Source organism: Mirounga angustirostris, unplaced genomic scaffold, assembly GCF_029215605.1.
Source record: "Mirounga angustirostris isolate CCGP_5_RB_7025 unplaced genomic scaffold, mMirAng1.0.hap1 SCAF_13, whole genome shotgun sequence".
NCBI classification, from domain to species: Eukaryota; Metazoa; Chordata; class Mammalia; order Carnivora; family Phocidae; genus Mirounga; species Mirounga angustirostris.
The window spans coordinates 93,283,974-93,300,936 of NW_026991721.1; the positions used below are offsets into that span (position 1 = coordinate 93,283,974).

At 51.5% G+C, this 16,963-nt stretch overlaps 1 protein-coding gene across 7 annotated transcripts in view; it reads right to left on the minus strand.

Annotated features, from left to right (window-relative positions):
* The window catches only part of GRIK4 (glutamate ionotropic receptor kainate type subunit 4), a 424,832-nt gene that overhangs the window by 63,711 nt on the left and 344,158 nt on the right, over positions 1 to 16,963 (minus strand). For 6 of the 7 annotated variants that reach the window (XM_064577326.1, XM_064577324.1, XM_064577325.1 and 3 more), the window contains 2 exons: positions 15,772 to 15,879; positions 9,390 to 9,593 (listed from right to left, as the gene is read on the minus strand). In XM_064577326.1, the coding sequence (XP_064433396.1) occupies positions 9,390 to 9,593; positions 15,772 to 15,879 (312 nt within the window). The remainder of the gene's footprint in view (positions 1 to 9,389; positions 9,594 to 15,771; positions 15,880 to 16,963) is intronic. The other variant, XM_064577328.1, reaches the window with a different exon arrangement.

Below are 16,963 nucleotides of genomic sequence, written 5' to 3' on the forward strand. Positions count from 1 at the left end.
TCCAGGCGCTGTGTTAGGTGCATAGGATGTCAAGATGAATAAGATATTGTGCTTGCCCTCAAGGAGCTGCCAGTCTTCCTTCCACTAAGAATCCATCCTAGCAACCCCCATTCAGACGTAATTCCTGCCTTCTACACTGCTATTCAAGTACAATGTAGTTTGCACTTATCCCATATAACCTCATGTTAAAATAATTTCTGCTTGTCTGCCTGCCCTTCTAGCTGGAGAGCTCCTAAAGGGAAGGGACCTGGTTTCAAATCCTAGCACTCCCGAGTGTTGGACTCTCTGGGGCTGCGTTCTTAATCTGTAAAAAGGAAGCAGTTACCATAACACTCACCCCCAGGATAATAGGGTTAAAATATAAGCGTCAGCCAAGTGTCCCTCTCCAGCCGGCCACTCAGCTGTCTCCCTTACTGCCATTCTCCTGGAGTAGCCTCTTCCTTCCTCCCCATTATTCCAGCAAGCAGACACGGAGGACAGGAAGACTCGGCCAAAGTCATTCCCTGTTCCAGTCACCAGTTCTCACGGGCCCCTTGCAGTGCAGCAAGACGAGCTCCTATACAGCATCTGGCCCTTGACGCTCCTACTCTCTTTCTCTCCTGGGGGCTCAGCTTTGAACTAAGCAGAGATGTGACCAAGTGTCCGGAGCAGAGGAGACACACACAGCCAAGGGGAGTGAGAGGAAGGAGAACATCTGAAGGCTTCGGCAGAACCCTCTGCTGAATCTGGGGGCTCTCCCTGATCTCAGCCTGTGGCTCTGCAGCCCCAGTCTTGTGGGGTGCATGCAGGGCACCCCGGAATGGGGAGAGGGAAGCAGTCATGAAGGTAGACAGGAGAGGCCCTCTGCCTTGGTGGCCGCCGATATTGTCCTGTCCGAAGGACGGGAGTGTGACTGCAATCTCAAAACCACTTTACTGGCTTTTTATCAGGTAGGTAAAAGGAGGCGCATGGCTGAAAGGCGGCTTTGAGAACTGGAAATGAGACAGAGTGGTGTAAAGGCAGGGACTGCTGAGAGGGAGGGCGGAGGCAGCTGTGGCCCAACATGCGGTCTAGGGCTCTGGCCCTTTTCTTCTCAAGGACAATGGTCTGTGAATAATGAGTCAGACAAGGTGGATTTCCTCCCTTCCTAGGTCTCTGGGAGCCATATGCTGGCACTGCTACAAGACATGCCTCCCTCACGATGCTCTTCCAGAAAGGACCTTTCCCAGAGTCAGGCAGCCATCCCTCTTCCCCGGAGAGGCAGGTTCCCGAGCCCGCGCTTAGAGGCCTACAGGAAGGGAAGCCCACTCCATGCAACAGGTCCTATAATCACATGCTGAAATCCCTACATGTCGCCATCTCTTCCTGGGCATCATCCCCACTTTGGGGCCCCCTCCCATCCACTTGGATCACGGGGCAGCTGTCTAATGAGTATGCCCACATCTGGTCTTCCCACCTCCAAACCATTCCCCTCTCTCCTGCCACAGGAACCTTCGGGAACCAAAGCCAATTATGCCATTCCCTTCTTCGAGCAAAATAGACCACCTTGCTCTTCAAAAGCTCCCCCGAGTCTTCTGGATACAGCTTAAATATCCAAACGCATAAATCCGATCACAACGGGCCCCTGCCTATAGCCCTACTCTCCTCTGCTCCTTCCCATGTCTGACTCCAGCCACACAAAACCACTCACATGACTCAGTCTGTGTCTCGGCCTTTGCTGCATCTAGAATATTCTTTCCTACCAAGATGATCCTCCTCCATCTTCACTACGTCCTTTCCTTGGTGAGCCCTTTCCTGCTCACACCTGCCCATACTTCCACCAAACCTGCCCCAGCCACTCACTACCCACCTGACCTTGAACAGGTTCCTCATCTGCAACATTTGGTTGTTGTGAGGACTAAATGAGTTAATACAGTCAAGTGCTTAGAAGAGTGCCTGGCTCATAGGAAACAATAAATGTCAGTCATTATTATTACTACCATCACTCTTAATATACCATGTATCACCCTGTACCATAATTCTTGCTTTACCTGTCTGCCTCTTAGAGTAGTTGCTGGACTCCTTACTGGCAACTGTTCACATCCAAGTAGTGCTTGTCAGAGAGTGGGCACTTTGATGAATGAATGAATGAATGAATCAATCAATCAATGAGTCAATGAATGATCATTGAAGCTCATCTCTTCTTGATTTGAGTAAATTCAGAAACCAGGCCTTGAGAGTAAAACTCTCCCTGAGCTTAGCTGTTGCATGGGGGGGAAGAGTTGAAGACTCAATTTTAGCCCCTGGATCAGTATCTTTCTTTAAAGAATAGAATTCTATGACCTATTTGCAGTTAAAATAGTCTCTGGCTTCATGGTGAAAAGTAATCCCAGGGGACTTGCTGTGGTATTTTTTTAGTTCAGCAAAATCTCTGGACAACCTTCCCAGTGGATCGAGGCCACGTACGGCCCACCTCACCAGGTCCCTGGCAAACACTTTCCCCAATCCTTTCTCAAAGGGGCCCAGCAGGGGAAATGGAATGAGGTATTTCAGCTTCATTTACACTTAATTCATCAAAATGTTACTGGTGAGAGCTATTTGATGTCAAAGGCTTATGAGCCTTGATTCTAAGCCTTCCAAAGCCCTTTTCCCTTTGAACCTAAATGTGCCATTCTGCCAACATGGTGTTGAATGCCAACAGGGTGGTTGGCTCTGAACTTTGAAGCTGGAGGTGGACTCTTTCTCTTCCTGAATGTGCTTTCGAGCTGGGTCCTGGGGATACGAAATGCAGTCTCTCCCCTTCCAGGATACCAGTTCTCCTGGCTACACCGACAAGAATGCCTCACCCACACTGGGTGAGAGAGGAAGGGGTCCTGGAGGTCCTCTGCCCAGCTCTTTCACTTTCTGGATGAAGTGCCACCCCTTCATGGGCCAGAACCAGATCTGGGGACCAAGTCCTGGGCACCCTCCAAATCCTCTGCCTAGAAGGACATCTCCGAAGTGAATGACACCTGCTACCATTCCAGTGAGGTGGGGTCATGTGCCGCAGTGGACTACAAGGACTCAGCGCCTAAGCCTGACACTGTTCCACCACTCGCTGGCAGTGGGACACTGGGAGAAACATTTTGTACTTCTAAGCCTCAGGTTGCTTATCTATAAAATTGGGATAGTAATACCTACTTCACAGAGCTATGGTGAAAGGTAAAGAGTGAATGCTCGCGCAAGTGGTTTTGGACCTGAAATCACTGCACAAATGTAAAGCATCGCCGAGACAGCACCCTGGACAGAGACACCCGACTGCACGGCTTCCCAGTGATCCACTGCCATGGGGAGAAGTTCTCCAGTCTTGGTGAGGACTCCAAACCCCCCCACCCTGTATTCCTTCCCAGGCCTTATTCTCAGTTCTGAACGCTGAGCAGCCCTTTCCATGGTGAGTTCATTTTAAACAACAGCCCACCCCTCTGCTCCACAGCTCCCTCTAGCTACAACCCCCTCATCCTGCTTTCCCACAAAAGCTAGGCTTCTTTAAAGACCATTCCACCAGCATTGACCATGGCCATCTGATCTCAGTCCAGCCACCCACTGAGACTGTTCTTGCCCGTGACTTCTGTACTGCTAAAACTGAGGAATGCTTTTCTGTACTTCCTTTCAAGGGCTGCAAAACTTCTTTATATCCATTTTCTTTCCATGGCCTTTAGCAGCCTCTTGAGCATGTGTTTTTCTCCTGGGTGATTCTTCACCGCTCATGGCTTCAGCAGCTACCTCCTATTCACGGGGCACTCTAGAAGCTATAGCCTCAGTGTGCCAAGTCCACGGTAGTCAACCCTCTGCTGAACACCTCTACCTGGACATCCAAAAGGCATTTCAAAGTTCCCAGTTCCAAAACTAAATTCATCCTTCCTTTTCCTCCCACACCTGATTTTCTCTTGAATTTTCTACCTCAATGACTGGCACTATCATCCACCTCGATGTCCAAGTTAGCAATCTTGGAGTCTTCTTACTGTATTCTTTCTCTTGCATGGTCCACACTCATTTGGTCCCTGAGTCCTGATGATTGATCTATTAAATAGTTTTCAACAGGTTACAAAACAGTACATCCTCTATGACCCCATTGTTACTTGTGTAAAATATATATATTTGTTAAGAAATCAGAAGGGATGGTAAACTAAAATGTTAACCAGGGGTACTACTGGATGGTGGAATTATATGTCATATTTTGTTTTTTAAAACATGTATTTTTAAAAAGATTATATTCTTCTGTATAAAAGAAAAACTGTTACCTTTCAGTTAGCCTTTGAATGTGTACCTTCTTTGAACTCCTAAGTTACTTTTGGTTCTCATCATCTCTTGTGACAGTAAAGCCTTCTCCACGGTTCCCCTGCCTCTGTCTTATTCCCCTCTGCCCCCAGCCGTCCATGCTCCACTGCAGGAGGACACCTGGGCCCTTCATCAATGACCACTGCCCAGTTCCTAGCCTCATTTCCCACCATGATCTGTTTTGGGTATTCTAACCTAAGACGGAAACTATCCATGCACCTTCAGCCTAGGATCTCGTGCTCCTTCCCCCTGACATGCTCTTCTCTATGTCCCTTCATGCCTGGCCAACCTCTCTTCATCTTTAAAGATTCTGGTCAAGCATCACCTCCTGCAGGCATCTCTCCTAGACATCACCAGCAGAATTAAGAGTCCATCCTCCAGCCCCTTCCCCATACCCTGCTTTTCCCCATCACTGTCTTTCTCATTGAGATTTCTGCCAGCTGTCCCCATCAAAGAGTGACCTGGGACCTATCTCATTCATCTTTGTATCTGAATGCCTCGAACCGTTTCAACGAAATCTCTAAATAAACGGAGTGATACAGGAAGCCCCCGAGACTGTTCCTGGGGTACCTCCTGCTTCACACTATTCTAGTCCATCCCCTCCTCTCTGCCAAGTACCCCTCCACTGACACACGCCATCACTGTGGGCAGGACTGTTGCGGGCTCAGTGGGGAAGGCTCTGACTCGGGCAAAATGAATCCAAACCTGACAGCCTCCCCAAATAGTCATCCTTCTCATCTCCGCTGCTCAAACAGAGCACCAGAGTGAGAGGCCATCCACCTGGTCCAGTTGATGTGAATTCACTTGTCACTCCAACCACACTCCCACTTGTCATGGGATTTGTGCCAAGAGACATATCCTGATGATTTCTAAACAGATGCAGTAAACATGCTCGAATGCACTTCTGCAACTAATACGCCATGTGTCCAGGCCCAAGGGCCTTGGGTAAGCAGATGATAATGGACATGAACTCGGAGGCTCTAGAACACCCACTGGAGATGGTGCACACCTCTGTACTTCTCTCCGTATCATTCACACGTGAGGGAGGCCGCTGTGTTCTTCAAACTCTCTAAAGGAAGAGATTCCTTAGCCCCCCGTGTGTGGGGTGTGGTCCCCCTTTATGTCTAGCCTTCTTCTCTCCTGGCGTAGTTCTACTTGCACTCGCCTTGCCGGTTGTCCAGGGGGAGCTGGTGGGCAGCCCTGTACACACACCCACCGGGTGCCTCCCCCTTTGCACACTCTCTTCCCCCAAAGCTGCACAGGTCTGCAGGACGAGCCCTGAGCCCTGGCACGGAGACACTGGCGCAGGACCGCTACACCCCCATGAAGAAGTCTCACGCTTACTGCGGTGTGGTGCTGTGAACAATCATTTTCACTCTTAGCAGTCAACAGATGACTGGCTTAGTTTCATTTTCTGTATGGGGGAAGGCAATCTCCTTGAACAAGAAGGGGGTTACTGAGACACAAGCTGCTATACCTGAATGAGCCTCATAATAATCACTCCTGAGGGGCACCTGGCTGGCTCAGTCAGTAGAGTGTGTGACTCTTGATCTCCGGGTCATGAGTTCAAGCCCTGTGCTGGGCCTAGAGCTTACTTAAAAAAAAAAAAAAAAAAAAATCACTCTTGGTCCAAACCAGCTAATGCTCGCCTCCGGGTTCCCTCAGCCACAAAGACTTCTGCTCAGTGTTACCTGTGGCCCCAGGCAGGTGGCCTGATAATCCATGGCACCTTCTATCACTGCCTTGGTGGCTGGGGCCCTGCCACCCTGGCATTCCACTCTCCCAGCTGGCCTGGCCCACCATCTGCTCCTCCTGACCCTTTGTGTAGCCTCACCTCACCCCTTATTCCCATGCCTCCAGCCTCCTGCCCTGAGGCTTCCTGGGGCTGCTGGGATGCAGGAGTGCGCAGGGCCTCCCGGGAACCAGGCTGCGCGGGCTCGTCCAGCCGTAGGAAGGCCGCAGGCAGGGAGGTGGGTCAGTGGCTCACGCCCATCCACTGTGGCTTGCACTAGGGTGTGTCACTGTTACCTCAGGATCTGACTTCTCTGAAGGCGGCCCCAGGGTTCTGAAGCACAATCCAGAAGCATAGGGGAGGTGACACTCCATGGAGTGAACCTCAGCCAAGGAGAAATGAAACTCAGCACATCCGGAAGGGGATGAACTGAAACTGAAGCTCAGGTCTGTCTAGCATCAGGATCTGTGTCCTCCGAGACCATGAACGCTAAAGTCAGAGAGACCCGGGCTTCAGTGCTGACTCTCCACTTACCAGCTGTGTGATCTTTTAACCTCTCTGAGCCTCGGCTTTCTCGTCGGCAGAAGTGACAGATTTAGGGGTGGTGGGCTCGGGAGTTTCTTCCAGGTGGGACATTCCAGGCTTTGCTGTTGCAGCCTCTAAAATGTCCCTGTGTGACTTGGGGAGGAGGTCACGCAGGACGGATCCAGGCTTTAGGACTAACTTTAAACCGAGGGGAACATCTTGGCAGACATATCAAAGCACTGAACCAAGGGAAGGTGGGGTCCCAGCAGCACCCACTCTTGCCCAGGACGAACCCCAGTGGCGTTCAGACAGACTCCGGGCTGGAATGCTCTTCCTATTCTTCGACACCAGCCCCGACATCACTTCCCAAGGGAAGCCTTCCCACCCCTGCCCCCTTGCTTCTCAAGACTGGATCCTACTGCCCTCAGATGCGTTCTCATAGCTCCTTTGACTTTGCCTCCCTTGCACTTATGGTGGAAATTATATAGTAATATGATCCTTCATCAACATCTGTCTCTCACTGGTAAGATTCATGGGGGAGTATCTGTGTTCGTTTTGTCCCCACTGTATCTCCAGCATCTGGAATAACAGAAGGTATATAATAAATAGTTATGGAATTAATGGTTTAATTAACTAATTAATATTATGTAGCCAGGTCTTGATGAGACCAAAGCAGCAGTGTTTTGGCTTGAAAGATGACCTGGGATGAATTTTAAGATCCCTGGCTGATGGCCTAAGTCATTCGGTATGGAACTGCGTGTCCTTGAGCCCCAGACTCCTCTCCTCCCCCTGCCAGCCCATGTCACAGCTCATTAGGGTGCTGATAAGGGGACTGGCTCTACGCTAACTCTGGCATCCCTGAAGTCACCCTACCAGTCACCAGGCAGCCCAAGGGGGCTGAAGAAACGGGCTCAAGGTGACCACATCTGTCGGGAAGAGGAGAAGGAAAAGGCTCAGCAGCTTAGCTTTCTGGGGTTTAACCACTGGGCTCCACAGTGAGATGCAGACCAGAAAACTGTTCTAGGAGGGGCTCTGGGACTGAACAGAGGAGTGGCACATCCTTTTGTGCTGCAGTAAGGGCATTGTTGGCAGGGTGGGCTCGAGTCTCAAAGAAAGCAGACAGCTCTTGGAAGAAATCACTCTCACCCCCTGCCCCTGTGAGATGCTCCCAGAGCTCCTTCTAGGCTTTCCGTTGATTGATCAGTCCTCTGTGGGCAAGCCTCGCCCTGCGAGCAAGGCCTCACTTCGGAATCAGCTCGTCCTGGAGCATCCACAGTTCTCTGCACGAGTCTCGCCGTGTACCCCGCTGGGTTATTGCAAATGCTGTCTATCCTGCCAGGCAACCCTTTCTAAGCACCCCTCCTCCTCAGCTCTTAAATATCTTCCCGTGCTCCTGTCCAGATAGAACGTTTCATGATGCACTGCCAAGGACTGCTTCTTTTTTAACAGCCCGACTAACATTTTCATCCTTCAACACTAGGACGGCAGAAATTTGTCTCATGTCCCATGTGTGGCATGTAGGAAGGGTTAAAATCATATTAATTCTAGAGATCAAGGGCAGGGGGAAAAAAAAAGAAGGAAGGAAAGAAAAGAAGAAAGCCAGGCTGAAGGGGAGGGAGATGTGGAGGGAGGGAGCATCAAAAGTAAGGGGGCAAGGAAGGGCCTGGACCGAAGGATACCTTTCTTGGTGACATCACAGTCCAGCTGCGGTGGTGAGCGGCGGTGGGAAAAAACGTGGGTCCTGGTGTTAGACAGATGTGGGTTCAAATCCCAGCCCCGTCTCATATTAACCTGCGGCTTCAGACAAGCCATTCAAGCCCTCTGAGCGTCAGATGGCTCGTTTGTAAAATGAGGGTAACAACTAGCTAAAAGGTATGTTTAAAGAGGGTTAGAGATAATGTATGTAAAGCACCCTGCACGTTGGCATTCAGAGGGAGGCTGCAGGAGCCCTGCAGGGGCTCCTTCTGCACTTGGAAAACACAGAGGAGGAGAGGACTTGGTTCAAGGTTGCACTAAGAAGCCAGGTCGGAGCTCTCGGCACGGAGCGTCCGCCAGCAGGACCTGACCCCAAAAACTCGGTTATAGAAACATGGACAGTGAATCAGTAATGATTTAATTAATTTTTACAGGTGTTAATAGTGTGTACCAAGAAAACGAGAGATTTCCCCCTGGAAGAACTTTCTCTATCCTTGCTCTAACTGAACAGATGACTGACATTCTGTGATGCTCACCTGCATTTTAACCAAGTCCCTACGTTCACTCTGGAAACCTACAGCCTGTCCAAGTGCACCTTGGCTCTGGGTCTGTGACAGCACATTAACAAGAGCAGACAAGAAGACAAAGAGCAACAAGAGAACCGTAACCATGACCAACTGTTCTGACAGTCCATCCCTTTCCCCCTATTATTTTACCCTATCTCCCCTGACGGCACCTCTCCAGTGTCAAAGTCAATGGATGTGGTGCGTTCTACCCTCTCAGGCCTGTCCAAGCTCTGCCACGGGGCGCTACCGAGCAGTGAAATAATCATAACACACAAAAGCACCAAGCTCCTCCAGAAATGGACCCCAAACCCTCAAATCCATGTTGACTGGCCAACACCTCCGTTGCACCTGGGACAGGTGCTGAGCTGGGAGAGCCACAGGGCAGGGATCACGGTGGTCTTCTTCACCAATGTGTACCACCAATGCCTGGCTCGGTGCCGACTCAGAAATGATGTGCGCAATGAACAGACAACTACATGAAAAATGCGTGATTGCCTGAATACGTGGATGGTTCATGAACATACGGCACGACCCTAGGCCCTTCCCTCTCCCTCCCCAGCCCACCTCCAAGTCCAGATCATCTGCCCTTTCCTTACCCTCGCGATCAGCTCCCCGACCATTCCCGTCCAAGTGCCGTTGGCCTCAGGAACACCGTACACGCCGTCCCCGACCAGGCGGATCTTGTAGTTGAACCGGAGGATCTCTGCTAGCTCCTTGAGCATGTCCACACAGAAGCCCTCGTAGCGGTCATTGCCTTCCATCTCCTGGTGGTTCCCCTTCAGCATTAAATACGGGTTTTCCTGCAGCAAAACTGGGCAGCTGTCATTCTCATCTTAGCCCTGGTGTCTCAGCCACAAGAGATGGGGGTGCCAAGGCAGAGGTTGGGGAGGAGGGGGGAGGGGGAGGGAAGTGACTCAGGTGACGGGGGGCTACCCTGGAGGTGGCAAGGAGCTCCCCTCCCGACCTCCAGGCACTTCTCTTACCAGGAACACACAAGGGTCCCCAGTGCACAGAGGGTCGAGCTGAAGCCCCTCCATCTTGTTTAAGGTCATCATCTGACCTCACCCCCCATTCCATCCCTTCCCTTTTTCCTTCCTTTTGTCTCCTGCACGCAGACCTATCACAGCGCATCACGAGATACTAGATTGCCAACAACATAGCAGGTGGGGTAAGAACACCCACTGACCATCTGCACCTCAAAGCAGAGCACGTCAAGCCATGAGAGCTCCAGGAAGAGGGGTGGGGCTCTCTGGTGAAATGTCCAGAGAAGGTTCCATGGGGGAGGCAGAACCCAAGCTGGGCTCCAGAGGGCGATGGAAGATGGATAGAGTAGGTGTGAACGGAGGTACCATAGGAAGAGGAAACATAAGACCTAGGGCATGATCCTGAGTGAGAAGGAGCATGGCCTCTTCAGGGGACAATGGATTCTCCATTCAGCTGGAGCGTACGGGGTGGCTGTGAGGATAAATTAGATGATTTAGGGTCCGATGGGCCTTGGAAGCCAGGACAAGGTGGATGCACATTGTACATACATAGTAGGGAAGCAGGGAGGGTTTGCAAGACTTAAGGGTTAAGAATATCAAGTCATAAGACAGACATCTGGGGGTGAGGGCAGACTCTCTCCTGATGTGAGACACTGAGTCCTGAGCCTAGTTTGGCTCAGGTTGTAGTGCTGGGAGCTGGAAGAGACGCCAAGAGAGTCAGGCTGGACAGCAGGGTGGGTGTGGGGTGCAGAGGGTAGGGGCCCTCATGCTGGTGGAGCGTGGGTGGATGACTGAGGATGGTGTCATCACTCGCATGGACGGTTTGGAAGGGAAGAGGACTTGGAACATGTTGAATGTGGGGTGCTGGTAGGCTATCCAGGAGGAAAGGCCTGGATGAATGCTTAAACTGGGGAGTGAGAGCAAGACTGGGGCAGGGCCTGGGAGGCCTCTGTAAGGAGGGGATGGCTGAAGCCGCAGGATACGTGAGGCCACCGCGGGGGAAGCACTGAGGGAGGACAGAAGAGGGACAAGACCCTCTTGTCCCTTGCTTGCACCATGGGAAGATGAAGAGTAGCCATAGAAGAGACAAAGCAGAAGCAGCTAGAAAAGCTGAGAATCAGGAAAACATGGCCATGAAAGCCAAGGAGGAAGGAGGTTGGGGAAGGAGTGTGCAGACGGTCCCACACAGAGATGAAACAGGGCTGTGAAGGGGCACCTGGGCCAGGTGTCGCTGGCGATCCTTCTGAGGCAGGTTCAGTGGGGCCAGCAGGACTCTGCAGGAATGGGGAGCAAATGAGAGGTGCACGAGAGAAGGGACCAGAATTCTGAGAAGTTAGGGGATAAAGGAAGGCAGGAAGATTGTCTCTCCTCCTGACGGCTACCAGCCATGTCTTCCTCCAGCTTCAGCTCCCCATCTGTAAACCACTGACACCACGATTTACGATCCTCTAAACTGGAGGGTAGCTGGGGGTGGGGGGCAGCTGAGCATGGGTAAGGGGGTGGCGATGGTATTGGAGGATGGGAGGGACCCGGGTATATTTGTAGGCAGAGGGGAGGAATCCCGGAGGAAGGAGAGATTAGCAAAGGAAGAGAAGTGCTAGCTGGTGCAGCAAGGTCCCAGGGATGAATGGAAGAAGACAGGGCCAAGGTGAGAGTGATGCTGGGAAGTGGGCCTGGAGGTGAGGTGGAGAGATGGATGAACGTGGATACAGAGAGGAGGGGAGGGGGCGGAGGGCAGGGAATCTGCCAGCCCACAGAGTTGTGTTGGTGGCAGGATTGAAGTCTTGGTGTGCAGAAGGGTTTGACAGAACTGCTCAGGGCCTGGGACAGGGAAAGAACAAGACATGAGCCCAGGAAATGTCAAGGCCCAGGTGAAGTCGGGAGGTTGACTGTAGACAGGGAGCTGGGATTGCAGGGATTGTAGGGACAACTGGGTTTGGGACAGACATGAGGTGGGAGGGCTGAGCATCATGGTGGAGACTGTGCTAGAAGCTAAGAGACGGAAGTGCTGAAATGCTGGTTTGCTGAGCTCACGCTGGGTTGGGGAAGATGGAGAGTCAGACGGACCGGAGGTCATGAGGGGATGGTATGGGAGAGTGATTTTGTGGGTGTGAAATGGGAGAGAAGAAGGCAGAAGGTTGTGTGTCAGGGAGACGGAGCTCTGAGTGGAAGGTGATGTGGTTCTGCTTCATGACCAAGTTCACTGCCGTGTCAGTGAGATGGGCTGGACTCTGCCTTCCATACATGCTATCCTTGGCTCAAGGGTTTCTCTCTGCCCCAAGCACTCTCCCTCCTCTTCTTCTGCTTAACGTAACTCACCTCTGTCCCTGGGGTCCCATCACCTCCCCTGGTGCCAACTCACTTCTCAGAACTCCTGCTGCACTCACAGCCAGGGACCCACAGGGTCCAGTTACTCTCTAGAATGTGCTCCCCGGGAGAGTGTAAGTGGGGCCTGGATGGACCCTTCCCCTTCTTTAAGACCCTCATCTGGCTCCAGCATTAGGCACTCATGGACTGAGGGAACAGCGCTCAAATGGCCTTAGAGACAGGGCTTGGCTGGGGATCCCACCCCTGGACTGGCAACATCCCAACCTACCTTTAATTAACCCAACGAGTTTCACGAAATTCTTCTCCCCAGATACTCTCTACTCTCAAGTTAACGTAGAAGTTCACTGACATGTTCAAAGTAAACATACAAAAGGCCAATCTTGGAGGGAGGAGATGGGTGGGAAGGTCAAAAAGTCAGAAAGGTTGGGGCTCACCAGCACTTTGGAGTATGTGGGGACCGCGTGCTGGCCTGGAGCAGAAGTCCCTGTCCTGGCAAGAGCATTGCGAGAATGGAGGGGGTAAAGCAGGCAAAAAGTTTTAACTCGGGGTCTGACACAGGCTAAGTGTCCAGGGAGTGAGAGCTACTGCTAATTCTGTGCAAATACATCATTCACATGTCCCAAGTGTACCCCCACAACAACAGGAGACAACAGGGATGTGTGCTGAGTTTTAAGGGATAAGTCATTCCGGATTAGCGTTTGCCAAGGATAACCCACAAATGGTCCCCAGGGACTAAATTAAGATAATCATTCCTGGCGAGTTACTGACTTATAGCAGCCATCTGAAACACACATGCACAAGACAAGATCTGGGTCTGAATTGTGCTTACCGTGTTATTAAATGTCACCTGACACAGAGGGGCCCTGCTGCCACCCTTCGTGAACACACATATGCATATGTGAACAACACACACACACACACATACGTGCACACGTGCACATGCGCTCATACACACAGAGTCAGGTTGCCTTTCCCGGTCTAGAAACACAACCCTGTGGTCTCAGTGTCCCGGGTCCATGCCAAAGTTCTGAGCACTGTCCGAGTCCAGCCCCTGAGAGGGGAAAGAAATATAACCCAGCGTTGACCCCACGTCCCTCTCAAACCCTGGTTGGCTTTTAAGGGACATCCCCTTACCCTGTCGGAAGAAACTCCTTTATTCAAATTCTAATCACTGAGCTCCTACTTTGTGTCAGGAACCCCAATCTTTGAGGCGCTCTCATTCTAGAAGGGGAGTAGAGTGGAAGCAAACACCTCTAACAGGAGAAATGCCACAAGAGAGGCGTGTGCAAAATGCTAGGCAGGGGGAGAGGGCAGGAGTCAGGTTAGGGAAGACTTCATGGAAGAAGTGACATCTCAACAGAGCTTGGAAGGGTGAGCAGGCATTCCAGCTGGAAATGGGAATTAGGGGGAAGGGTATTCTGGGCTGAGGGAAGAGCATAGGCAGAGGCAGGGAAGTCGGGGAATGGCATGATACGGTGAGGAAATGGCGGGCAGTCCTGGACTACCAGACCCCAAGCCACATGGAGCGGAAGCAGGTATGGCAGGCTGGGCCTGCTTATGAGGGGTCTCTATTCTAAATGCAGGGGTGGGTCCTCCTTAGAAAGACCATGCTGACAAAGGGGAAGGGAGTATGGGGGGTAGACTGAGCAATTGGGAAGAGAGCCTCTAAGGAGGTCACGCTCAGGTGAAAGAGGGAAATGGGCCTCAGGTAGGTCATGGGCTTTAGGGACAGACAGCAGGGGACAGCAGAGGTAGAGAAGCCAGCAAGAGGGAGGTCCCCGCCGTCCTGCTCAGCCAGGACGGCAGCTTGCCATCGCCCAGCTCAGCCAGGCTCTACCAGACCTCAGGAGGGGTGGTGGTAACACCACCAGCCTCCAATCTTTCTGGCATTTCCACATTGGTTCAGACAGGCTAAGGCTGGAGCTGAGAGGGAGAGTGACCAAAACCCTGGGAGCTGGGACTGCTCTCTCCATCCTTTGCTCTGCATTCCCTCTGCCTAGAATATTCCCTTCCAGACGGCCGCTTGGCTCCCTCATTCCCCAGTCAGGTCTCTACTTGGGATTTCCCTGGCTCAGTGGGGTCCACATGGACACCTGCACTCTCAGCACCCTGACTCCCCTCCTCCAGCTCTGTCCATTCCTGGACACCTACAACAATGCCTAGCATACAGTAGTGCCCCCCAAATATTCACTGAATAAATGCATGAAAATATTCATTGACTCCATCTCCTACCACGAAGGGAAAACTCAACAGTGTGGCATCCAAGTCCTGAAGCATTATGGGCCCAGCCCACTTTGCTGGCCTCATCCTTTCCCCCTCCACCAAGGCCTAGTTCCTGGAGAAGCTGCCTTTTTCGGCACTTCCTAAACACCCCATAATGCTGTCCTTTGTTCATCTCTCCCTCCCCATCTCTCCCCGTCTTTAGGAGCCCGTCTCCAGTGTCCCTTCTTTTCTGGGGGGCTTTGCTGACCTTCCTGATGGGACAGGACCTCTCCCTCCTGCAAACCCCAGAGTTCTAGCTGTTCCCCTCTTTCCTGGCTCTTCCTGCACTCTGCCCACAGTAGATCAAAAATTCCAGTCTAATGTTCCTGTGCCCCAGGAGTTCATGAAGGTAGGGATGGAGGTCCCAGAGCCCTTTCATTATCTCAAAAAGGCTAAAGAAGCAGACACATTGGCAGACCTTGCGCAATTTGCAATGATAAGGCTGAGCAGACTAACTAGTACATCAAGTCTCTGCTTTGGGCTGGAATTATATCAACGTGGCAACAGTGGTTATCTCCTGCTGATAAGACACTGTGCCAGACCGGGAAATATGCTTGTGATTCGTTAAAAGGGGAGGGCGAGGGGAGAGGAACAAACTGATTATTGCTTAATATATGTAGTTGGGGTAATTGATAAATCTTCTAAAACCTGAGGTCTTCACAGGGGAAGAAGACGACGACCTTGGCCATGAACGCACTTGACCTGTGCCATCTACTAAATTATAACCTCTTTGAAGCTAGAGACCAAGTCTTACTCATCTTTTTGTCTCCAGGAATAAGCACAGTGCCTGACCCATGCGGAGAAGGGTTTGGTAATTGTTGACGAGAATTGAATCAAATAAAAAAGGCAGATGGTCCCTTGCTCTATAGATTGAGAACTTTCTTTTGACCATCTGGAAATGAAGAAACAGGTCATAAAAACCTACTGAGATTCGAGTATCTAATGGGGGGGGCACGCATGTTATACGGGTATCTACTGCATGGGCGCATTTTATACACAACAGGCGCCAAGTGAGATAGGCTGTCATGAAAGAGTGGGGGCCACCGTGGTGGACTGGATCCAGCCCCCTGCTGGGCTTCTCCCCCACCCCCCACCCCCCCGAGTCAGAAGGTCCCCTTCCCTGGGCCAGGCACAGCCACTTTGACTGACCGGGTGCCCCCGGAAGAGGCATCCACAAACTGTGGTGTCTCTCTACTCCATCCCTCTTCCCCAGCTGCTCTGGAACTCATCAAATATCATTTCCATATGAAACAGCAACTTGCATTTAATTACACTGTCATAAATTGGCCTCGGTGCTGTGATTAGAGCTCCCATCTTGCGTTACCTGGGAAGCCCGGGCGCTCCTAGAGCTGGAGGAGGCACCCCGGGGAGCTGCAGCTGGGAGGCCCGGGACCACCCCGCTTACCAGGATGGTGGTGACAACCAGGGTGGTGTTGAAGAGACTGTCGGAGATGTTGGAGGCATAGAGGTGGCTGTCCATGCTGAGCCCGTCTGCCACGTGCCACTGGCCGATCTGAGGAGACACAGGAGAGAGGGCTGGGAAGAGATGGGGTTAGGAGGCAGCTGGGGAGCAGGGTTGCTGAGGTCATGTGCGGGCCTCCTGGGTTGGAAGGAGCTGAAAGGCCAGTCCCCTGCCTCTGGCTGGGGCCACACAGAAGCTGTAGAAGGAGGCAGGGATGTGGAGTATGGAGAGGGGCTGGATGAAGGCAGGGTTACTATTTCATAGGGTTGAGGGGGTCAGAGAAGATGGGGGGGCACTGAGAAAGGAAGGAGAGACAGGGGTAATGACCCAGGAGAGGTGAAAGAGGAAAGCAGAAAAATCAAGAATGGAATGCGTTTCAGAGATGTTCACTCACACGGAAGGGAATGAAACATGGGGAATCACATTATCTTAAGTCAGGAATGAGCCACAAAGCTCTTTTGTTTCAGCCTACCATCAGTAATTCCGATTACCTAAGTAAGAATCAGAACGGTATAGCAGAGAGAACCGGCATATACTTGGCCCTTCAGTGAATGTTGCTTGAGGTGTTCAATAGGTGAATGAACTGGAAGTGGGAAGACCCAGGTTCTCATCCTGGTTGATTAACTTACTAGCTGTGAGAACCTAGGCAAGTTACTTAAATCTCTCCGAATCACGGTTTCCCCATCTATCAGTGGGGGTGCTAATGTTTGCCCTCAGAGCCAACCGAGATCCTGGATGCACCAGTTTGACGCTAGATTATTCAGCCCAGCCCAGGAGCATGGGTCTCAAATGCATAACCTCCAAAAATTGACTGACCCCCTCTGAGCATGTCTCCTCATCTATAAAATGTGAATAATCACAGAAATGTCATTGGGTCCTTGTAAGAATGTATTTGACACTATTTTCCTTCCTCTTCCCCATTGTCTTCAAGGGGGGGGAAATGCACAGTTGACTCAGTTCTCCATTCTAGAAAGTCACCTATACTTAAACTCAACCTCATTGGGTTTTTAGATGGTTTGTTTTCTCAGTGGAACCCCTTTTATAAATATGCATGCCTGTGTGTGTGTGTGTGTGTCTGTGATACCAATATATTTCTACTAGCCAGAGCCCCTGGCAAATCATTTCTGTTGCTGAG